General features: G+C 38.3%; 1 protein-coding gene across 1 annotated transcript in view; it reads right to left on the bottom strand.

The window, feature by feature from the left end:
* KLHL7 (kelch like family member 7) overlaps positions 1–26,036 on the bottom strand; it is a 64,774-nt gene that overhangs the window by 7,218 nt on the left and 31,520 nt on the right. The window contains 3 exon segments of the mRNA XM_035723228.1: positions 1,708–1,909; positions 4,487–4,727; positions 19,225–19,366. Coding sequence (XP_035579121.1) covers positions 1,708–1,909; positions 4,487–4,727; positions 19,225–19,366 — 585 coding nt within the window.

Genomic DNA, 26,036 nt, shown 5'->3' with positions numbered 1-26,036 from the left:
CTTAACGACTGAGCCACCCAGGCGCCCCTTCAATTCTATTTCTAACACTGGTAACCAGTTGAAAAAAGAAATGAGAAAAGAACAATCGTAACTACAGTTTTATTTAGGAGAGGAGTTCTTTATATTTTAAATCCTTTAAAAATAGGTGGGAAGCATAAATAAATAATTGCACATGGTTAATCATATTTTATAATTCTTACTTTTCATTAAAAAAAAAATAGCTGGAGTGGAAGACTTCTATGTTTTGTAATCTGGCAATATTTCCTAAATATCAAACTCGAGCATAAGACTTGGTGCAGCTTTTTGGCATAACATTTAAGTTGAACATATTTACCCAATAATTTGTACTGGTCAAGGAAGAACAATCCTTTCAAATCAATAAATAAGTTTTCTTATCAAATCTCTTTAGATGTTCTGAGTATCAACAAAAGGTCTGACGGGGATATTAAAGTCACTGTACTTATCACCCCCCACCCCTTCAGTAATTGGCACATTACCTTTGGCTACATTGAACAGGTTCCATCACTAATTACAAGGTCAGAAAAACTGGCTATTTATTTCTTTAGGATTTTGCCTTTTATTTTTTATTTTTATTTTTTTTTAAGATTTTATTTATTTGAGAGGGAGAGAAAGCACATAAGAGGGGGGAGGGTCAGAGGGAGAAGCAGACTCCCTGCTGAGCAGGGAGCCCGATGCGGGGCTCAATCCAGGGACTCCAGGATCATGACCCGAGCCGAAGGCAGTCGCCAAACCAACTGAGCCACCCAGGCGCCCCAGGATTTTGCCTTTTAAAAAGCATTTACTTCCCAGATTTAAGAATAATCGTAATGAATAAATATGTATCGAAACATACTTTAGTAAGCATGAACTCAGAATTAAGACATTATACCTAGGGGTATGATTTATTAATGACACAAATCAATATATAATGTTTCCAATTAAAGGCAAATTTACGGGGCACCTGGGTGGCTCAGTCAGTTAAGCGTCTGCCTTTGGCTCAGGTCATGATCCCAGGGTCCTGGGATCGAGCCCTGCATCAGGCTCCCTGCTCAGTGGGGAGCCTGCTTCTCCCTCCCTCTCTGTCTCTCCCCTGGCTTGTGCTTGCTCTCTCTCTCAAATAAATAAATAAAATCTTAAAAAAAAAAGGCAAAGTCACTACTGACTGTAAATTTCCTCCTTCTCCCCTACATTTCCTGACCTCAAACAAAAATATTTTTTGAATTTGATGAATTAGTCAGACTTGTCTCATTCCTAGGCATTTATTGCACAAACAGGAACAGAAAGAGAGGGGCTCCCACAGGGTAAATAAGGTCAAGTCATTTCTTAAAGCACAGAGGAAGGGTCCGGGACATAAACATATCCCGAACCTAGCTCATTCAAAAGAGTACACATTCTTAATACCAGAACTAAATTCTTCTGTTGGGTTCCTTCTACTTTTTGCCATCTTCTTCCTCTGAGCTTACAGAATATAATTAACTGTGAAATAAGACTTTTTTTTGTTTTTTTTGTTTTTATACACAGTGTAGTTTTTAATGAGTTATGCATAAGGTTATTCCCATACACTTCTACACATAAGTTTACAAACACATATCTAAATAAAGAAAGAAGTTACTTGAAAGACAAATTATACACAGCATAATTTCACTGAGTTAAGAACAGGTCTATTCCCAGATGATTTTAAAATAAGACTTTTAAATGGATACATACGTTTCTGTGGCAGGATCATAAACCTCACAGGAATTCAGCACTCGCCCAGAAACGTTGTTCCCTAAACTTCCACCACAAACATAGATCAGGCCATTGGCTTCCACCATGCCGTGGCTGCATCGCTGAGTCAGCATGCTGGGCTTCGTGTGCCAGCTTTCAGTTCTCGTGTCGTAGCACTCAAATAAATACAAAGCTGAGTTCCCTGTAAAAGAAAAGGGCTCCATCATGCTTCACTTAGTATATGTGTGAGCTGACGGTAGAGCTGGGTCATTAGTTACTGGAGGGAAGAATTTAAAGTTATAGTCTTTTTTGTTTTTAATATTTTATTTATTTGACAGAGACAAGAGACACAGTGAGAGAGGAACACAAGCAGGGGGAGTGGGAGAGGGAGAAGCAGGCTTCCCGCTGAGCAGGGAGCCTGATATGGGGCTGGATCCCAGGACTCTGGGATCATGACCTGAGCCGAAGGCAGACGCCTAGTGACTGAGCCACCCAGGTGCCCCCAAAGTTGTAGTCTTTTCTAAACTTAACAGTAACAGCAAAATGGAGGAATAGCTTAAGAAAAAGCTAACCCTGTTTGTATGAACCTTAGAAAAATATTTTTAAAAAGGATCTGCTGGAGAGACTTATTTATTGGTAACTGGAAATTGGTTTGATTTCAGAAGAAAAATTAAATAACATTACATATGTCTTCATGCCCAGTTATGCATGATGGGAATTATTCAAACTTTAAATGCTTACAGAGGAGAAAAGCATAACTATTTATAGATGGTAAATCCATACCTTAAACTCCAAAAACTACTATCTGATAATATTCTAAAGTTTATCATTTAACATTCTATAGTAGTCACTGTACCATTAACAAAACTATTTTTCCTGACTACTCTCAGTGGCTGTGTGAGTAAGCCCTGAAGTCATGCTGGCCCATTTTTGACTATACTCTCAAGGTATCACTGTATGTCTCTGGTGTGCTTTGATTACACTTTTTTCCCCCAAAGATTTTATTTATTTATTTGGGAGAGAGAGAGAGTGCACACAAGCACAAGTGGGGGTAGCTGCAGAGGGAGAGGGGAGAAGCAGGCTCCCTGCTGAGCAGGGAGCCCTACGTGGGGCTCGAGCCCAGGACCCCGGGATCATGACCTGAGCTGAAAGCAGATGCTTAACTGACTGAGCCACCCAGGTGCCCCTTGATTACACATTTTAACAGCAAAACATATACATCCTGTCTCATTATAGGGGCTCAATAAAGAGTTTTAGAAACGATACTAATAAAGCAACAAGTGCTTTTTTCCTTCTTGAGAAAAAACTTAAAATTTAACCAAATCGTATCTCATCTCCCACTCCTGGAGTTCTTGCTAGTACTTAAAAACAACACCACCCCTAAAATTCTCAGTCACAGTCAAGGTCTACAGAAAGCAAAGTTCAGGGAGTAACAAATGGAAGAAGCAATGGTCCCAATTAACAATAACTTCTTTTTAACTTTTAAAAATATTTTCAATTAGATTCAGTTGGTTGATATGGCAGACATGAGAAACTAAGGTAAAAAACTGACTTAGTAATTGCTGAAGATACAAAGTTACCTACTCTACTTTCTACAAAAAAGTGTTTCTATAGAACAGTTACTTTCTATTATCTTTAGGATTTATTGTATTTGAAATATGCTGTATTAGACATTCTCTAAAAAATGCTTTTGAAGGGGGGGAAGGTCACTTCTTAAGACACATTTTAAAAAATCTTTTCTAATATTCATTTGATATTTTGTGGAAGAGTAAAAACTTAAAACAGATAAATATGATGACCAAAAGTAAAACATTCTTTGGCCTAATATAAAAATCTCAAAGAAAATAAGGAATTAATTAACATTTGAATTCCACACCTTAGGTTTACTTGGTCTTCCTAGTTTTCTTTATAAGCCCATTATTTAGCTAAAGAAATTATTTGAAAAGGTTAAAGCTATTATTAATCTGGTCTGTACCTAGAATATCCATTAGAAAACTTATTCATTTAGAAAAAGACCACCACTGGACCCTAACAAATTACCCATTGACGAGAAAGATTTTTTACACCCAAAGCCATACCCTGTTCTGCTCAATGAGCATAAAACACCACTACCAGCCATTATATTACATAGTTAAAGAATAAAAGCAAATGAGAAAGATCATTCTTACTTTTGTCAGATACAAAGAAAGAAAAGGTAATAAGGTATTTAAAAGTGTGAATGTAATAAAGAGATTTTAAAGGGTCTATGAGTGAGCCAAACTCTAAAATCTTTAAAGCAAATAATATTATGTATGTAAAACTAATCTAGGGGCGCTGGGTGAGTCAGTCAGTTAAGCGTCTGCCTTCAGCTCAGGTCGTGATCCCAGGGTCCTGGGATCTAGCCACACATCGGGTTCCCGGCTCTGCGGGGAGTTTCCTTCTCTCTCTCTCTCTGCCCCTCCCCTTTCCTTTCCCCCCCTCCCCCGCTTTTTCCTCTCTCTCACAAATAAATACAAATAAAATCTTAAAAAAAATAAAACTAATCTAGATAGAACTAAAATCCAGATGGTGTGAGGAAAAAATGGGACAATTAACATAATTGAGGAAGCTGAAGTTCTTGTAAAAGGATTTTTTTAAGAAAAGTAAGGTAAACCTTCAGGGAAATGGGCTCTAAATGTGACAGATATGTATTTAAATTATCTCAAAAAGACAACACCAACTGTTTATGTAAATATGAAAGCCAAGAAACATTTTTGGTAAAAACACCTTCCCCAAAGAAAAATACTGAGTCAGTCCTTACCAACTTCGGAACCTCCAGATGTGTAAATTTTGCCTTCTGCAGCACAAGCAGCAAGGCTGTCTCGAGGCGTTGGAGGGCCCAGTTTGGAATACCAGCTATCCTTCACGACATTATAGCAATCCATTCGTTTTATGGGGAAAAGCTGAGAGCCACCCAAAATGTATACTACATTGTCCCAAAACACACATGCTGCATCTCTTCGTTTTTCAAAGGGGCAGCGGATGTCTGTCCAGCTATAATCCTATAAAAGGAAATGATAGGAAGCGGTCAGTAATGTAAAAATACAATTGATACAGATGAAGCAAAGATATAGTTGAGAAAATACAAAGTATAAGAGTATGTTAATTTGCTGGAGTACATATAACAATGTTTGGCTTGAGACAGGATCTAATTTAATCTTGTGTGATTTTTCAGAATGTTGGTTAGCTGGGGCAGAGGGCAAGAGGAAGATGGTGACTGCTTTGGGTGTTTTCTGGCTCCAGATTAAACTCTAATATATTTGGATGTGTCACTACCACCAGTCTTCTATTCCTTCTGTTATTAAGGATGATAATACAAGAAAATTCTAAAATAAGTAGTTTTATTATTTAGAAAAAAAACTTCTTTCAAACGTAAATAGGGACACCTGGGTAGCTCAGCTGGTTGAGTGCCTGACTCTTGATTTTGGCTCAGGTCATGATCTTGGGGTCGTGGGATGGAGCCCCATGTGGGGCTCTGTGCTCAGCGGGGAGTCTGCTTAAGATTCTCTCTCTCTCTGCCCCTCCCCCTGCTCACATACACTCTCTCAAATAAATAAATAAATCTTTAAAAACAACAACAACAGGGGCGCCTGGGTGGCTCAGTCGGTTGAGTGTCTGCCTTCGGCTCAGGTCATGATCCCAGGGTCCTGGGACTGAGCCCTGCATCGGGCTCCCTGCTCAGCGGGGAGTCTGCTTCTTCCTCTGCCTCTGCCCCTTCCCCCTGCTTGTGCTCTCTCTCTGTCTCGTTCTCAAATAAATAAAAAAAAATTTAAAAAAAGAAAACAAGAAGAACAACAACAAAAAACCCAAATGCAAACATACCCATCCCTTCCCTGCCAGATATATAGAGTGGTTTAAAGAATCATTGGAGGGGCTCCTGGGTGGCTCAGTTGGTTAGGCATGGACTCTTGATTTCAGCTCAGGTCATGATCTTGGGTTGTGGGATCTGGCCTCAAGTATAGCTCCACAGTCAGTGAGGAGATTGCTTGAGATTCTCTCCCTCTGCCCCTCCCCCAGCTCACACACATACATACTCTCTCTCAATCAATAAATATCTAAAAAAAAAAAAAATCACTGGATAATATAAAGCTTAAACTGCTGTTATCCTACTGATGTCTAAAGCTAGAAGATATTTTGTAGACTTCTGTGATAATAAATTTTTACAAAATATTCAGTTGAGCCAGTTTATTCAGCTGGACTCTTAAGGCTGTGATATTTACTATGAAATACTTGAGTAATCTATTTTGACTAGTCTGCAAACTCACTTTTCTCTTCCCGATGATTAGAAATGAGCATGTATCTGTACTTCATAACAAGGGCTGTTCACAGGTTCATTTAGTTTCCTTACTGTGTCTGGCACATCCAAGGATATATTCTTTTGAATGATCTTTTAGACATGCTACTCTTCAAATTAAAAATAACTGCCCATGTAGGAGCTGGGATTAAAAACACAAACAAAATACATTTTATTTTAGCTAAATGAACATTTAGGCACTAGGGTATGAAGTTCCAATAAAAAGGGGAAATAATTCCCAAGAGTTTGGTAACAGAATAGTTCTAATTTTCTAGTACTACTCAAGAGTTTGAGTAAGGAATAAATGAGTACTCATATGTACCTGTCATATAGGGCTTAGGCTTCAGATTTAATAATTAAAAATAAACTGCTCTCTTGGAACTATAAGCCCAAAGGAGAAATGATTAGCCAGTGTGTGTGTGTGTGTGTGTGTGTGTGTGTGTGTGTGTGTGTGTGTGTGTGTGTGTGTACACATGTGGGACAAGAAAGGCACATGCTTCTATCTACTTATAATATGGGCTCTGATTTCCTTAAATATCCTCAAGTTTTTTTTGAATATCCTTAAGTTTTTTTTTTTTTTATTAAAATATTTTATTTTATTTATTTGACAGAGATACAGTGAAAGAGGGAACACAAGCAGGGGGAGTGGGAGAGGGAGAAGCAGGCTTCCTGCCCGGCAGGGAGCCTGACGTGGGGCTCGATCCCAGGACCCTGGGATCATGACCTAAGCCGAAGGCAGGCGCTTAACCACTGAGCCACCCCGGTGCCCCTATCCTCAAGTTTTTTAAATCTTTTTCAACTCTCCAAATACCGTCATTGGTTAAAGTACTAGACACTAAATGTTAGACACTAAGTTTGATCAATACTGACTATATTTAATATTCTGCCTAATAGTTTATCTTCTAGGCAGATGAAATGACCTTTGCAAGAATTTTACCTAGAATGCAAGTACGATTTCATTTCAGCTAAAATTTAATGTTTTACATTTGAGCTCATTAAATATACCCGTCAGGTGTTAAATGCACCTGTGTTTGAAAACACCTGGCTTTGGCTGTATCCATGTACGGAGGGAAGCTTTTTTCCCGTGTGTGTGTATGGGTAGATCTCACTGGAAAGTCTAATTTTCCCAATCTATACCTCATCCAAAACAGAATACTAAGAAGGTGATTTGATGTTTGCCCTTTAATAACTGTTATACTGCCTAGGAGATAACATGTGTAGTTGAGGAAACGAGCAGAGAAGGTAAAAATATAGGTGAGAAGTCAGACTTATAAGCTCCATAGATATGAATGCCAGGTCTTATCTTAGTGATGGGACTACTCCCAACGTGGGGCCTGCAGGCAGAGGAAGGGTTGCTTAAGGCTCCCTGAGGTCCTGGGCTACAGGTCAAGCTAGAGGGACATGCAGCTTTTCTGTCAGCAATAAGATAGATACATAGCAGCAGAGTTACAGTGTATGTGTGTGGGCAGAGAATTGTTACTCTAAAAACATAATTTAATTCAGTTAAGTTTTATTGAGTATCTATTTCATGCAAGGTTCTGTGCTTGGCTGAGGAGAAGATAGGAAAATGGGAAAATTGGATTCCAGCCTGGAAAAGACAAAGGTAGAAGTTTTGACAGATCACCCATCTATGCATCCACACACATACATATTCATGTATAAAGTCCTGTCTTCCCTTGTCCTAGTTAGCCTTTCTTGTCTCTGCTGTGATACACCACATTCTAGACTTTTTTCAAGCTCAAGGTCGAGGGCTCCTTTCCTTTTTGTAGGCTTCCCTGACTGCCTTGTTCTGAATCCCCACCACACTAAAGTCTGGGCTTGATGACTGAGTGTTCCATTACATCTTGTCCTGGGTGATTTTCCACCTGTAGTGCGATGCTACAGGACAGTGAATGCTTCTTGAGGTGAGGGGCTGTAATAGCTTCTCTAAATCCAGCTGCTATTTTCCTTGAGAGTAAGGACTGATTTTATACGAACCTGCATTCTGAAAAACACATGAATCTTCAAATAATAGAGATAACACAGATGTAGATTTTAATAATCAAGACAACCAAAATCCAAAATAAAAGAAATACTATTTATTTGTAAGACCTGAGAATTTTATTTTGGATCATTCTGAGAGGAAACCAAGCAAAAACAGGGAAAACAGGTCTTAGAAAAAAAGGAAAGCAAAATTAACAAAAATATAAAACCTTAAGATTTCTTGCAGAAACTTCAAGGAGTCAATCTAATCTGAGTTTAAGATGACCAAATTATAAGCACTTTCTGTTAAGCCATTTATCTAATTTTAGTTTTTTTTTTTTTAAAGATTGTATTTATTTGAAAGAAAGAGAGCAAGTGAGCATGAGCGGGGGAGGGGCAGAGGCAGAGAGAAAAGCAGACTTCTCCCTGATCAAGGAGCTCAATGTGGGGCTTGATCCCAGGAACCTGGGATCATGACCTGAGCTGAAGGCAGAAGCTTAACTGACTGAGCCACCCAGGCACCCCTTATTTTAGTTTCTAAGAACTGTTTAAAAAATAATCACAGAACTATGGCAACAATCTATATAGAAAGCAGGTTTATGCCAGATGCAAGAACATCCCTAGAAGTAGTTTCATGAAAAATGCATAAAAACACTTCTGGCTTCATTCATTTCACAAGATCACAAAGAATGCAGCTCTAGGGAGCTGGGAAAGGTGGGCACTGAGCTAGGCTGTAGAGAAGCTATGGGTCGCACGGAGTCACTTCACCTTTCAGGGATGTTAGCTCCCTTTCCCATGAAACAAAAAGACTGAACTAGATGATCTTAGAGCCCTCCCCCACTTTCAGCCCTAAAATCCAATGATCTTAGGGTCCAAATGATTTAGAAAAGCATCGCTGAACAAAGAGCTACTAGTTAATTTATTCATTATCGAGCACTTCCCTTTCCAGGAACTATGCTGAAATATCTTAAAACATTACTTTAATTTCCTCAATAATCCTATGAGGTAAGAACCTTATCTAACAGATAACAAAATCTTAGAGAGTTAAGTACCATGTCAAACGTTATAGAGTTAGAAAGTGGTAACCCCAAGATTTAAGTTCAAATTTGTCAGACTCCAAAACTGCACTCTTAACTCCTACACAGCCCTGCTTCTCTAAAAATCTTATTACAGGGCCTCCTAGAAAGAACACTGGATTGGGAATGGAGTAATCTGGGTTCTTCCCGTTCCTGTTGTATTTCTAGCTAAGTCACTCCAGGTATCTGACTTGACATCAAAGGACCTGAACCAACCTCATCTACAAATCATACAAATCAGGAAGTTGGAAGGATGGCTGTGAAGTCCTCCTGCACAGCCTCCATATCTTATCACTTAGAAAAGCAATGCTTAAGCACTAAAACCACAGCTTCTCTGAAAACGGGGATTTCCCCCGTCTTTGTATGGTATTTGGCCCAAGGCTTAGCACACTGAAGGGAATATTTCTATTGAGTGTTAGGCCACAGTTGTGGAAAAGTGTGTCTCATCCAGCTAAGCCAACTTCATTTTATACTTTCTAAAGGTCAAAGACTACAGATCCTGCACATGGCTCCTAGCACTGCAGTGCTGCCTTTACATTACACTGACTCCAGGATGCATCTTGTCACTCTGGCCCCTGGTCCTTTGGTGGCTGCACTATTGAGGGACAGGAAACCTGTGACAACCAACAAACAGTACCTGATGTTAGAAACCAGGCTTTTCTTTACTTTTTTGGTAAATCAAAATAGTTTCCATCTTTATCATTTGCTAGAGCAATTCTTCTCCCAGGAATTTACCCTACAGAAAAAACTGGGACAGTGTACAAAGTTGGCATATACAAGATGTTTCACTGCAGGGTTATTTTACAGGGAAAAATAGGAAAAAGGCCAAATGTGCATGAAGAAGATAAGCATTAAACAAATTATGGTATATCCTTAGATTTAGATAAATTATGCTATATCCTTATGATGAATACTCTGTAGCCCTTCAAAAGGATGATATTTTCACTGACATGAAAATACCTCCACAGTATAAGTGCTGAAAGAGTAAAAACAGTTTCTGCAAGACAGCACATATAGTATGATCTCATATATGTAAAATGAGAAGACTGGAACGATGTTCCCTAGCTACTGATGACTGTCTTTTGATACTGGGAGTGCCTGGGCTTTCTCTTTTATATCTTGCTAAATTTGAATTTTCCACAGTGAGCATGTGTTTATTCTTTTTTTTTTTTTTAAAGATTTTATTTATTTATTTGAGAGAGAGAGTGAGCGAGAGAAAGAGCACAAGCCCCGAGGGAGAGGCAGAGGCAGAGGGAAAAGCAGACTCCCTGCTGAGCAGGGAGTCCGATGCAGGGTTCAATCCCAGGACCCAGGGGTCATGACCTGAGCCAAAGGCAGACACTTAACCAACTGTGCCACCCAGGCGCCCCTGTTTTGTTTTGTTTTGTTTTAACAGAAAAAGTAAATACAACAACCAGGCAAATGTTACCAAAAATATGGTACAAGGAAAACAACTTCTCAGAGCAAATGCTTATAACAGTGCTAAATGTTTTAACAAAAAAGTGAAAGTAAAACTAATGTAAGGTTTTAAGAACTGAAAAACTTAACAGCTACTATACTATGAGGCTGCATTTCAACTACAGGACAGATCAAAAACAGTCTTTGCCTTCTGTCCAAACAGCACAGTTACTAGGGTACTCTGGTTTTCAGAAGTAAACACCTTGATCATGCCAAGTAATTTCACAGATTGTACCCATTTTGAAATACACTCATTTTCAACAAGGTCACACAAATATTTCTGGATACATATTAAACTCTCAAAGTCCAGAAAGGGGTTTAATAATCAGCCATTAGGAGAAACCACTCTTGTAATCTAAGTTCTTCAAGAAATACAGCATTGTAGTTTGAAAAATGGCTTCCACTGTGGGTGCTGGGTGGGGTGGGAGGGGCATGACTGTGTTGTTGTAAACTGCTAGATAAAATGAGGAACAGCAAACCTGTTAAGTGGTCATTTCTCAGCTGTTAATGATTGTTAAACATTAGCAAGGAGTCTGAAGTAAGGCCAGAGACCAGTTTAAAGGGAATTACTGATTCAGAACAACTGCTGTTTTTATAAAGTCACAAAATGTTCTTCCTTTCCACTCTCAGATGAAAACTGTACCACCAAAACCCAAAAACTCAAACCTAAACTACTTAGAAATTTAAATATGAAATGAAATGCAATCCAAAAGTGAAACCTGAGAAAGATATTATGCTCAATAATACGGCTTGTCCTTTAAGTAGAAAATAAATGAAATAGGAGGGAAATATCCCTGTGCTGGCACTCTGCGAGTTATCTCAACAGATTTGCCTTTAGATGAACCCTGATATGTTATTTTAAATCTTGGCCACAGGAAGGCATATTACCCTTTAAATGATTATCTCAAATCTCAAAATGCAGTTAACATACTCATTTAATAAACCTGTCTTCACCAATGGGACAAACATCTGCTCTGTCTCAGATGTGCAGAGTACAAGAGATAATGCCAAGGGGCACGAGTTAGGGAAGGTGAAGAGACAAAATGAAGAAATGAGATGGTAGGCCTTTTTACATTTAAATATGGAAAGTGAGGAATCCGAAAGATGGCAGGGAGAAACTGAGCCCATGAAGATCAAAGAAAAGATGGAGTCAAATGAACATAACTGAAATTCACACAAATCCTGAGATTTCAACTTTTTGTTAACAGACCAGAAAACTGAAGTTTAGAAAGACTAGCTGATTTGCCTAAGCTCATATACCTAAACCTGAAATGCTCTTTCTATATAAAAGAGCTGCTTTCCTTTACCAAAAAAAAAGGCAAAAAAAAAAAAAGGCTCACCAAAAAAAAAAAAAAGACCAATGGCCTAGTCCTTCAGTTTTTCCACCTAATTTCTTTTTTTAAAGCACAAAGTTGTTAGATTCCATTCAGTTAAGTAATGCTTTGGAAGCCTGTATGAAAAATTTTAATAACCATACTTATCAAGCCAAAAAGATGCATTCATACTTAGGACAATATATTCTTGTCTTTTCTCTTTCTTTCTGTCCAAACTCTACCAATAAGTTTCCCTCAAGAAAATCTCCATGAAGCTTCCATGGACAAATCCAATTCAGGGGGAGCTCTTCAAATCAATAAGGCTGTTACTGCCTGTCCCATATTGGGTCTTTTTTTCTTTCTTTCTTTCTTTTTTTTTTTTTAAGTAGCCTCCACCCTGGGCAAGGAGCCCAACATGGGGCTTGAACTCAACCTGAGATCAAGACCTGAGCTGAGATCAACAGTTGGACACTTAACCAACTGAGCCACCCAGGCGCCCCCCCATATTGGGACTTTTAAATGGTTATGTTCAGTGGCTACCTCACTGACCTCAACCTCTAACTGCTTTATGCTTCTGTACATATTCCGTACAATGTGCTCTGTTGTTTCTAACAGCTGAGGGTAATTATCTCTATACCGGATCATCAATATTCAAAGAAAATAATCACACCAAATCTATTTGGACATGTTTTAATACTCCTAGATCTGACTGTGCCTCTGGGTCATCATATGAACAATTACCAAGGTAGCCAACAGAAATTTTTTAAGTGACATGGTATAGTAAATAGTGATAATTTATCTCCTTCTCTGTTGGTTACCCTCAGCCTGACCCTTACCCCTGTAGCCCTGTATTCATATGCCCACTACTCTCCAGCCAATCCTAGGATGGCTGGAGTCCTTTAAAATACCACCACACATAGATATCATCTTTAGTTTCCTCATTCCTTCCCACTTACAGCCCTCACTCAAACACCTACAGCTGTTTCTGCTCTCTCCCAGGTTTTTTAGGGGCTGATCTGTTAATTTATGATAATTAAAGAGAATGAGTCTGACATCATCACTTCCGTGGTTAGTCATATTTTCCTGGGGTTTCTTGCAGATGCAGTGACAAAAGGAACCAGATTCCTGAAGGGGGAAGTTCGTGGGACGCAACGGGCTGTCAGTTTCATTTTAGAACAAAACTACAAAACTGTGTGGTGCTTGAAAAGAGAAGAACAGAGGCTCTCAATATCTTGGAAGACATTCTAGGGAGGCAGAGCACTCTGCTGAGAATTTACTTCAGAATGTGTTCCAGTCTCTTCCACATAAACGTGAGGGACCACTTGTCTAACCAAACTGCCTGCAAACAATCAAGCTTGAGGAACACTTACTGTGCACAAGCTGCAGAGGACACTGTTACCACTGGGTGCCTATTGTAACAACAACTAAGGAAGCTTAAGGGATACCCATGATGTCCCACACTTGCATTCCAACAATGTCAGCCCCTGGGCACGCAGCTATAGGACCAATCCACTTGGGATGACTGCTGCCCATGTTGGATATTTTGTTCCTCTAGGTGCTCCTGATCATTTTAGCAGTGCTCTCCCTTTTACCTCGGTGTACTGCTTCTACAGCCCTCTTTTGCTGGTAGCAAACACTACTGATAGACTCTTATAAAAGCCTTGTTAGTTTTTTAATTTAAGGTTTACACTTCTTTATGCACACATCTTTCACAATCATATGCAATGTACAACTGCCCACTTCCACCCTGATCACAGAGTGGGACCATCTCCTCAGGAGAGGGCTGTTTTTAAGAGGTAAGGTGGCCATGATACTGTGAGAAAAAGCACGGCAATACCTATATTAAACAATATTTCCAACAGGAAAGTGTGTTCTAGGTTGAAGGTAATTTCATTTTTTTTGATTTAGGGCCCACCTATATTTAAATCCAGTCCTATAAGGCCAACTGACAAAATTGCTTATGAAATGTTATATAAACTTATACTGCTTTATTCATCTTTTGAACTTGAGTGTCCACACTGGGCCAGACACTAAGCTCAGTGATGGGTCTACTTAAAGAGTTCTGAGTAAGAAATGTACTCAGGGTAAACCTTCTGAACCTGATGGTTCCATGTGATACAGCACCATATGGTTTTCTGCCTTTGTAATTTATAGGCTCTGGCCCTTACTTACCCTACTGGTCTTAGTCCTTATTTGTTTTTGGCAGGGAATATGCAGAATCCCTTTTTCTCTAGGGCACAGTCTCCTATTTCTCCACCATATTAAAGTGGTGAGCCACTTTACAAAGTTCTAAGCCCTTCAGAGTTCATCGTTTTACCGGTAGGAAGAGTCCAAATAAAAACTGGTCCGTTAGGTCAACTTTTATTTAGGCATCAATATCATAAGACATTCTCATTCTACAATTAGAGAATACCAATACTAAGAGAATAGAGAACTGGTTACATATAAACAACTTTCAGTAATCACTAAGGACTTGAAAACTTTAAAAACAGGTACAGGTGGGGAAAGGGAGGCTCAACAAGCTTTATAAAAGGACCATAACAAGAATTATATAATTTCAATTTGATACAGCAACCCAAGACTTTTTTCTATTAATACTCAGGAAAGAAAATTAAGATTTTCTTTATCATTTTTCAGTCAGCAATTAATACAAATATTTGCCTCCTCTCACCAGTGACATCCAAGGAAAAATCTAAAGACAATAGTTTTTAGGGATACTGTCTTAATTCTGGATAATTTGATTATGTAATACTGCTTCGACTGACCCCTTTGAAGGAGATCAATTCTGAAAATGATAAATTTTTGGCTAGTACAGGACATACAAATGGGTCCCACTTAATGAAGGTGAATTCTTGAATTTCTGAATTCTAAGTTCAAGAATTTTAAAGTAATTCCTGTATAGTACTTTCCATTAAGCAATCTATTTGAATCGAATAATGAAATAATGTTCACTTAGGCAGATTCGAGATTAATAATAATGAAATCAGCCTTCCCAATTATTTTATTAGAATAATGATTAATCAACTTATATTAAAATATTATATACAAAAAATAGTAATGGGTGAAAGTTCCTCAAGATAAAGTTTTATAGTAAAAAGAAGGGAGGGCCTGGTACTTCTAACAGACACATTTAATAAACACTGAAGTGGGATTCTAATGGTGTTAGCTTCAGGGAATAAGAGATAACTGATAGAATGAGGATATTTTTATTGGTAGTTATTTTCTCATTTATTTGAATTTTTCCATTGAAAGTCTAAAAATTTGTGGTTGACTATACAAAAGAGCAGTAAGATGTATGGGCCATTGATAAGAGCAAATAGGAATTCTGAAGTTACAGTCTCATTTCCAGGCTTGTGGAGAATATGTTTCTTTTCAACTGTCCAATAAAAAAAAAATCAAGGAAAATGTCAGGACTACAGACCAAAATAAAGTGCTAAGAGTCATTCCACGTTTGCCATATACTACAAACAATGCTTACTGTCTCCTAAATGAAATCAGGATTCTCCTATCCCTCTGTACATCAAAATAGCCACCTCCTTTATTTTAATATAAAATATTTTCTACCAAAATGTAGTTTAATTGCCTTTTTAAAAAACTGAAGTATAGTTGACACACAATGTGACACTAGTTTCAGGTGTACAACATTCGACAAGTCTGTATGTTATGCTCTCCTCGTTAAGTGTAGCTAGGTTTTTTGCTTTTAACTGTAAACCAATACCATAGTTAGGCTTTGGAAAACAAGAGGGGATTATGATCAACACCTGAAAGCTGCAATTCATAGAATTATAAAGTCCTATGATTTCAATTTTTGCTTGGAAAAAACACCTTATTTATAAATTTCCTGCTCTTGAATCAAAAGGATCCTGAAAAATCAAAAAGCACTGAAATTAAACAGGCACTGGTATGTCAAGAGTCTTAACCTTACCTGATGTGAAACAGATGGGTAGGTGTATCAATCTCTTAAGCACAATGCCATTGTACTGCACAGGCCAGGAAGCCTTGTGTTACCTGCCAGACACCCAGTCGTTACTGAGAAAGGAAGCCAGATGTCTTTGTAAGAAAATCAGCTTATATTCTGGAGACCGAGGAATGGGCCAGACACAGATGGATGAGCTGAGAGCAGCCCAGTAGGGACAGTCCAAATATGAAGGTGTTTAACCAATCCAATTCTGATCCTCCATACTTGGAGAGGTCTTTTTGCTATCTGACAGCATATCTCTTCTATGAATCATGGTGTTAAGTATTACAGTAAGCAGAAGAAGCCTTCTTTGGTAAGACCTCCTTCTCTACCAAAATAGAGAAGGAACTGCTGCTTTGTAGGAACTGCCAAGACCAGTGCCTCTAATTGTTGCAGCAGTGCCAGGTGTGGTCTTCTTCCTGGACCAGACTGAAACAACTACTAAAACTTGGCATATAGCTAACACTTTGGTTAATGTATATTTCTGTTACTGTCTACTCAGACAGTTAGATGGGATTTCTTTTCAGCTGGCAGGGAAAACAAAAATTTCATCGTCTGACCCCAAGGATCTTCTGACTCTCTGTATGCTGTAATCTAAGCTGCAGGAGCCTTGGTCTATCTCACTTTACCAAAGGTAGCCATATACTGTCTTGTATATTGATGCCCATAATACTGATCAGGTCTGGAGAACAGGACATGGTAAGACAAGTGCTTGACAGAAGTTTATCCTAGAATACAGTGGTGGTCACTACAAAGTTCCCAGATGTCTACAGGTCTAGAGCAGGGGTTGGCAAACTATGGCCTACACACCAACTCTTAGCCCACTGCCTGTTTTTGTAAATAATGTTTTATTGGAACACAGCCATGCCCATTTGTTCATGTATGAAAAAAAATGGAAAATATTTATTTTCTGGTCTTTCACAGAAAAAAAGTTTGTCAAGTTCCGACCTACAGTAGGCTGGTATAGCTCCTTGGAAACAAAGGATATACCTTGCTGCCCCAAGTATCTCCCACATATTACAGATGGCATATCCTGTAATTGAGTGTCCCATTTAAATACTTTAACTGGGTAAACCAAAAATCCCCTCCAGTTGCAAGTAAAAGCTAGAGCAGGAGACAGCTTTCTAAATGGGACAGGCTACAGTAAAATGGCTTGGCTGCTTACATTACTTGTGATCCTGGGGCAGCAGGATACTGACCAGGATGCTGCTTATAGGGGCGCCTGGTGGCTCAGTTGTTAAGCATCTGCCTTCGGCTCAGGTAATGATCCCAGGGTCCTGGGATTGAGCCCCGCATCGGGCTCCCTGCTCAGCGGGAAGCCTGCTTCTCCCTCTCCCACTCCCCCTGTTTGTGTTCCCTCTCTCGCTGTCTCTCTGTCAGATAAATAAATAAAATCTTTAAAAAAAAAAAAAGGATGCTGCTCATAGCTTGGATCATGTTCCAGTATGACCACAGAGCTTCTGGCGCTAGGTCAACCTCCTTTAAGCAGGTATCATTTTTTTTTAGGAAATAGCTCCTGGCTGGCCACTAGGTCTTGACAGACAGCAAATGTCTGACATCAAGGAAACCAGGTAACCATACCATTAACACATTTTGAATAGTTTTACCTAATCTACCAAATCACAAATAGCATGCCTTCGACCAATAATTTGGTATTTAAACATAGCCCTGGGCTTACAGAGGTTTCAAAGGCAGAGAATACCCAAATGAGCTAATTACAACCCTTTCCGAGGAGGCCTTCTCTGTCAACCAGGGTTATGTCTCCATAGAGGTAGTCCCTATAAATCAGCTGATAAATTTGAGAGACCTGAGCTTGGTTCATTTATGACAGTACTAGCCAACAGCAGACTGCTAAAGCGTTATAGTCCCTTCAGAAATGGTACCTGAAGGATAATTCAGAAGAAACCTTCTGATCTGGCAGAACCCTAGCAGTTCCTTTTATTTTCCATTATGCCCTTCAGGAGTGAAAGGCTCAGTAAGGTCAGTTTTTATCAATTCTTGACAGTGGCTAATGGTTTTACCTAGATGGATGTAGACCTGAAATAAGTAACAATGTAAAATTATTGACAAAAGATTTGAGGAAGGATAAGTAGATGACCCTTTAGAAAGGACACAAATTTGCATCCCATATGAATTCTTCCAGAGTACCCACAACTTCAGCAAAGTCTCTTAATAATTTTAATCACATGGATAGGACTGCAATCTCTATCTTCCCTCTCCAATCTGAGGCTTGCTCAGTGGGTTTATGAGTGATCACAGGGGCAGTGATAGAAGCTGCATAAGCCAGCAGCTTTGGAAGCTAATGCACCTCCACTCCCTAAGGTCAAGCGGCTATCCACTACTGGACAGCACCCATTTTGTCAGGAATATGGGACCAATCCTAAGCCCTTGATTTGTTACCAAACCTTGGGGAACCAGTTAGTTACCTAATGCCAGGCTAATTACACTGGGACCCCCTCCACTGTTAAAGGGACAATGCCCTGCTCTCATTGGAATTGATACTGATTCTGAATTTGCATTGATCTTCACTATGTTTTGCACTCTGACAACATCACTGTATGCGTTTTTACAAATGCTTTGTTCATCACCTCTACAGTACTACATAAAGCACCTCCAAAGAAATGAGTATCAGATTAAGTATCCTGAAGTCAAGAGATGCTTCAGCTATCTATCATCAACCAAAAATGGGCCAACAAAATGATAAAACAGACCATTATATGCTTAGGTTTATACCAGTTATAGGTGATATCTTTTAGTGACTGTGCTCAGCCCCAGAAATACATACAGAACTAGCAAAATACGGTATTATCTCTTACATAGCCAAAACACACAGGTCTAACAAACAAGGAGTAGAAATGTGACTGTGTTCTCTCAAGGTTTTAAACTAATAAATTAAGAAAAATTGTGTTTCTAGACCTAGGACTCAGGCTTTGCTGGCCCAAATGGCATAACATATACCAGAAAACACATTAAAATTGGCGATCATTTCTAGATGGTTGAGTTAAAGGTAACTTTATCTTTTTTCTTTGTTATTTTCTTGGTTTTCCAAATTTCTAGAATTACATATGTATTATTTTATCATTAAAACATAACTACTAAAAAAACCCAAAAAACCACATACAGCTCCAGAATATTTTCACTGAAGATACACATAAGGAAAGCAAGGAGTTGCTAACAAAATGAGATGATAGGAAAACTAGTTTTCCATTTTCTCTGATAGCGATTACTATGCAGTGCTCCAGAGCAATTATGGAAACATTTAAAATCTGACTAAGCCTCAATTTCCTTATTTGTTAAACAAAGAGAACTGTGTATCTCAAAAGATACATGAAAAGAACAAATAAACTGCAGCTTCTCTAAAGGCATGACCTATTATACTAATGGCAGGTGAGTGTATATGTGCTCAAGGCTTTGAAAAGCAAAAACAAAATTAGTTACCTTTGGGTTAAAATATCTACAAGACTGTGGCTGGGAGCCTCCGAATAGGGCTATGCGATAGTCATGTTTCTTTCTTCTGGGCCTTGTGCCTTCTACCAATTCCTCTCGATCCTCTGGAGACAACAGATGATACCTCATTCACCTGTAGAAAAACACATGGCAAACTGTTCAAGAACTTCAGGCACTTTAATGCTTTGAAATGAAATAACCAAATATCATAGTGCTTTTTTATTTCTGTAACTTTTTCTACTATCCCTCTATAGCATTTAAGCAAAGAGTGAGGGGGGGAAGTGGCAGGAAAATGTGTAAGGATCTGAGTCCCAACCAATTTGTTATTCTTAGCAATCACTTTTATGCTAAGAATGCCCCATCCACTTATTACATACCAGTGAATTATCTGGCTCTTCAAGCAATGGCTGCCAAAATAATCATGACTGAAATTCAGATCTCCTAACCTAGCAGTTCTCAATCTTACCTGCACATGAAAATTACTTAGGAAATCTCTGAAACTACTACAGACCTATCAAATAAAAAATTTTGTTGGTATGGTCCAGGCACTAGTACTGACACTTAAAATGTGGTTCAAAGGCCAGCAGCTTCAGCATCTGGGAGTTTGTTAGAACTACTGAACCTCAGAATCTACTTAGTGAATCAGAATCTACATATTTAACAAAATCCCAAGGTAATTTAGATGCACACAAAACTTTGAGAAGTAGATGCCTTAGATGATTTTTTTAAAAGATTTATTTATTTGAGAGAGAGAGGGGGATCAAGTGGAGGAGTTAAGTGACCAACTCCTGGTTCTGGCTTAGGTCTTGATCTCAGGGTTATGAGATCAAGCCCAGCATCCGACTCCATGCTCAACACGGAGTCTGCTGGAGATTCTTTCTTCTTTCTCCCTCTGACCCTCAAGCTTGTGCTCTCTCTCCCTCTAAAATAATTAATAAATCTTAAAAAAAAAAAAAAGGCTCCAAATGGGGACGCTAAGGCAAAAAACACAGAAGCCATGAAAAAAAATTCAGACTTTAACTACATAAAATTTTAAGTTAAATTGCTGCATGGCAGAAAAAAAAAAAGACAATGACAAACTAGGAAAATATTTATTAATCATATAACAGACCAGTTGGAAAGATCCCAATTAACAAGATTAAATCCAGTTACGAGTAGAAAATTCCATTAAGTAACTGAACACAGTTCACAGAAAAAGAACTACAAACAACCTTAACATATGAAAAGATGCTCAAGTGTTCTAGAGAAATACAAATTAAATCATACTTTTTCACTTATCAGATTGGCCATGATCAAACTGTCTGGAACATAGGGTATAAGATAGGTGTGGGGAAACACACGCTGATTCCTACACATTGCTGGGGGGGATGTGGACAGGTACAAACTATATGGAGAGCAATATACTATGATCTCCCCAAAATTACAAATGCACACACTCTTTAGTCAGTAATTCTTCTAGGAGTTTATCACGTAAAGTTCAGTCAGAGAAGTGGTTAAAAATTACTGTATATTCATACAACGGAATATTATACGTGGCTTTTAAGAAAAGTGAAAAAGGGTAGTATATAGCCATGGAATGCTCTCCAAAAACTAATGTTGGATGAAAAGAAGCAGTATGTAGCCGAATACACAGTATAACACTTGTGTTTTAAAACTATATTTTATATAGTTATATACACAATTTATACAAGTATATGTAAGTAAAGGCGTATGCAGACTATCTATGGAAGGATATACAAGATAGTAATAGTACCTCCAGCATGAGGGGATGAGGGGGGTAGGGAGCAGGGGTATTGGAGAGATTTTCTTTTCACTATATACCCCTTTTATATCTTTGAACTATATATGATGTGTAGTATTACTGATCCCAAAATAAAATAATGTCAACAATTCTTAACACATGCAAAACACCCTGTTCATGAGGCTATGGTGGCCCTTTATAAAAGAGAGACAGGTTGGAGAAGTTTGTGAGCAAATGAAAATCAGTATCAGTATTTAGCACTTCCTTTGTTTTGAAGTTGGGTAAAAGCACTTCGTATTAGACCAGCAGGCAACCTTTGCAGCTAAGGCTCTGGTCCATGATCTAGCTCAGGGGTCAGACTTTTTCTGGAAAGGGCCAGATAGTAAATATTTTAGGTTTTGCAGGGCCACATTCGGTTTCTGTCACATACTCTCCATTTGTTTTTATAATCCTTTATAAATGCAAAGACCACTTTTAATTCAGGGCTAGCTACAGCCTGTGGCATGTCGTTTGCTGACCTCCCCTTCAGCCCTCCCACTCCAGGTCTAAGACAGCAGTTCTTAAAAGTGTGCTTTCCTGACCACCACCAGCGGCGACGGCACCTGAAAACTTGTTAAAAATCCAGATTACTGTACACTACCCCAGACTTCGGAATCAGAAATGCTAGGGTTTGAGAGCTACTGCTCTTAGGAGGGCTCCACACAGGCCACAAGTGCATTGTGGATACTCCCAACCAGAGAAGACAGATAGCAAAGAAGGAGAGAGACAGGAGGGGAACTGTTTCCAGGCAGCTCACTGGGTAAAAGTGGTGGACTGTGGCCAATGGTGTTGACCCCTGAAGGAAGCATAAGCTGGGGCTTCACTCACAGGCTTTTTCTCTCCAAGGACAGGGTTGGGACAAACATTCTGACATCTTTCCCTGAGGAGCTCTTTGCTTCTTAGGCTTAATTGCTTTAGGAGTTATTCCTTTGAGAGTCAGGCATTGTCATTTGCAAATTTTGAGTAAGAAGTTGGTCTGGCCCTTTGTGGTGGCTTTGACTGTGTTTTTCATTTTTATTTTATAATTCATTTTCTTTTAGTTATAAATTCTTTTACTCTACTTTTCTACTGTCTTTCTGTTTTGCTTCCACTCTCAAAAGACAGCTCTAACGCAGATGGTAGGAAGGTTAACTAACTGATGACCTTAAGAAGGGAAGCTGGAGGTCTTCTTTCCCCCATTTAGCTCTGCCCGGGTCCCAAAGTTGGGAAGATTCTCAGCTGCTGTGCCAGTCAAGGAATTTTAGAATAACCTTCTGTCTTTATTTAAAAAGAGAAAAGGGGAAAAAAATGTAATAAACAACAGAGTTTCCTGCTCAAGAACCTTGATTGGCTTTCTGGAATCCTTGTACTTGGTTGGATTTCTGGAACAATCCTGCTATCCTGTTTCTAAATCAATTCACAATTCACATAAGAACTAAATACTGCACTTGACTGAGATTGGATAGTTGTCTTTCTTCAGCTTTACAGTATGAAGAAACAGGTGCAGCTCTTTGTCAATGAAACCAAAAATACAACACACGGTGTGGGAATGGAGGCATGACAAAAAACCTCATATTAACATGTGTGAAATCCAAAAGGTGAAAGCCCTAATCTAAATGCATCTTTTTGGTCCCAATTTTCATTCATCTCTCTGAACTTCAGAGACTAGGGGCCACCCATGCTCCACTTCTTAAAACTCTCCTTGTACCTTGGTTTTCAAGACACTGGACTTCAGTTCAAGCAGTTTAGTACATCTTCTTTCCTGGTTCTTTTCCTCCTAGCACTGCTTAAATGTAGGTATTCACAAAAATATGTCCTTGACTTATACCCTCTTCTCTTTTTCCCTTGACATTTTAACTGGATTAAAATATTCCTAGTCTTTTAAAAAAATTTTTAACAGAAAGATATTATACCATATACTGTTTTATGCTTTTGCCAATTATGAAAAATTTGTAAATTATTCATTTAAAATATTTTTAGTAAATACAAAGCATTCCATTGTATGAATATATCATGATATTTTTCCAATTTAAGGGACAATATTGGGTCAACATACCTAAAAGCATGACAATATTATTAAGTAGTAGGTGTTTAATGAAAATTTTACTTAACTTCCAAATTAAGAGGCAAGTGATACTATTTAATAACTAGGACATTCGAACTTAAGGCCACTCTTGGGAAAGATGTCTTAGGCAGGAGGGGAAAATGCTCACTCCTTCAATTATTCCTTAACTTTGTGACTGAAACCAGCTATACCTTAAATGAAATGTCCAGATGAGGTACCAAAAACAACTTAATGGTTCAAAGTAGGTTCCATCTACCTTCTATGAAAGGCTTTCTTGCTCATCACATTAACTGAAATTAACTGCTGGTCCCATTTGTAGATACTGTCTATGTGGTTTTTTGGTTTAAGATGAATGGGAATTCAAAAGCCCAGGGGAGTTAGCAGGAGTATACTTAACTCAGCACATTACAGTCAGTACACTGCATATTTCATACCTTTTTAAAGAATAAGCTAACTTCTATTTACAGCAGTATGACAGTTCAGACTTTCACAAATACTTCCTGTACAAAAAAACTATAATGCTGGAAAGAATGAACATTAAAACATCGTTTTAGGGGTGCCTGGGTGGCACAGTTGCTTAAGTATCCAACTCTTGGTTTTGGCTCAGTCGTGAGAACTAACCCCACATCAGGCTCTGTGTTCAGTGCACAGTCTGCTGGAGATTCTCTCTCCCTCTCTATGCCCCTCCTGCTTGTACTCTCTTGTGCTCTCAGTTGTGGTCTCAGTCATGAGAACGACCCCCACATCAGGCTCTGTGTTCAGTGCAGAGTCTGCTGAAGATTCTCTCTCCCTCTCTATGCCCCTCCTGCTTGTGCTCTCTTGTGCTCCCAGTCGTGAGAACGAACCCATCAGGCTCTGTGTTCAGTGAAGAGTCTGCTGGAGATTTTCTCTCCCTCTCTTTGCCCCTCCTGCTTGTGCTCTCTCTCTCTAAAATAAATAAATAGGGGCACCTGGGTGGCTCAGTTGGTTAAGTGTCTGCTTTTGGCTCAGGTCATGAGGTCCTGGGATCGAGTCCCGCTTCGAGCTCCCTGCTCAGTGGGGAGCACTTAAATAACTAAATAAAATCTTAAAAAAAAAATAAAGTGTCCTAAGATCCTTATTTTCTTCTGGAGGAGGGTAGAAATATTAATGTCTAAGGTACATATACTAAAATAGAAAGGATAACACAGAGTATAAAAGTTCTCAAACAGTAGAAAGAAAAAATGTAGGGGGAAAAAACCTCAACCCAAAAGGAGAGAAGAGAGACGCATAGAAAAGTGATGAACAAAAAGTGCAAAATAAGGTATCAGAAATAATTCAAATAAGTAGTACTTACAATAAGTTAAATGAAATATAATTTACCTGCTAAAAGATAATCAGAAAGAGTTTAAAAAAGAAAATTAAGCTATATGCTGTTTTGAAAAAGATCTAACTAAAACATAAGGACACAAAATGTTTGAAAAGACACAAAAGGATAAAGATAAGCCAGGAAAACACTAACCAGATAAAAATGCAGGTTAGTTATATAAATATCTAATAAAACAGAAAGGCAACAATCATTATTAGGGAAAAAGTAGATCACTACATGATGATAAAAGATTCCATTCACTAGGAAGATAACCATTTCTTTCTTTTTTAAAAGATTTTATTTATTTATTTGACAGAGAGAGACACAGCAAGAGAGGGAACACAAGCAGGGGCAGTGGGAGAGGGAGAAGCAGGCTCCCCGCTGAGCAGGGAGCCTGACACGGGGCTCAATCCCAGGACCCTGGGATCATGACCTGAGCCAAAGGCAGACGCCTAATGACTGAGCCACCCAGGAGCTCCTGAAGATAACATTTCTAAACTCATATTGATAAGCCCTCAAAATATATAAAAGAAAAATTAATAGAAATCTACTATAGTGGGTGAATATAACACAACTTTGTCAGTAAGTGATAAATTAGACCAAAAAAATTAGGTCATAAAAGACACAAATGACAATTTTACAAAAATTGACAACTTTAAATAAATATTGAAGAACTAGTCTCTGATCACGATGTTCCTGGACCACACTGCAGTTAAGTTAAAAATCTATAACCAAAGGTGAATTTAAAAATTTTACTTCTACTAAACTTATTGGTCACAAGAGAAAACATAATGGAAATTACAAAGTATTTTTAAAAAGCAAGTTGAAGAATACATACAGTGTGCCATTTATGTAGAGTTTAGAAATATGCAAAACAATACTAGATGTTGCTTACATATATGGTAACTGTTTAAAGAACTGAATGGTAATCAAACACCATATTCAGGGCTGTTTCCTCTCAGGTGGAAGAATGGGAGCTGTCACTGGGGAGGAGTACACTGGATGCTTCAGCTGTACTGATTTCTCAAGGTGCTACATAAGTTCAGCAATATCTGCATTATTTTTACACCTTTCTGTACAGCTTAAATATGCATACCAAATTTTAGAATAACAACACTATAGCAATAATAATTAACTTTTATAAGTGTTTATTCAAGTTTAAGATTTAGGCAAAGTACATTCTTAATTACAGACACCTCCTACCCACTCAACTCATATCCACCTATGTACCACACACATACAACTAACCAGTCAAAACCCATGTCCACACCACTAGGACTAAAGGTATTCCCATTACAGTAAGGAAAAGACAAGGCTGCCATTACTCACCATTATTAGTTAATTGAACACTGTCATGAAAAAGCCATTTAATGTAATAAGGCAATGTAATAAAATAATAGAGGGGAAAAGCTAAAATTATCATTATTAGCAGATAAAGGATTAAAGCCCCAGAAAAGAGAAATCAACTGAAAAAGTTTTAAAAGGGATCAGTAATGATAAATACAAAGAAAAAGATACAATTCATAATAGCAACAACAAAGATATCTAAAAAAAAATGTTTAAGTGTAGAAGTTATAAAAAGAAAATTATAAATTCTCCAGGATATAGAATTTAAATGAGGGACAACAATTAAAAGGTACTAGAATGAAATG

This window comes from Zalophus californianus, chromosome 12 (genome assembly GCF_009762305.2).
Source record: "Zalophus californianus isolate mZalCal1 chromosome 12, mZalCal1.pri.v2, whole genome shotgun sequence".
NCBI classification, from domain to species: Eukaryota; Metazoa; Chordata; class Mammalia; order Carnivora; family Otariidae; genus Zalophus; species Zalophus californianus.
The sequence above is the reverse complement of the archived record's forward strand: the minus strand, read 5'-3'. Positions and strand labels throughout refer to the sequence as shown.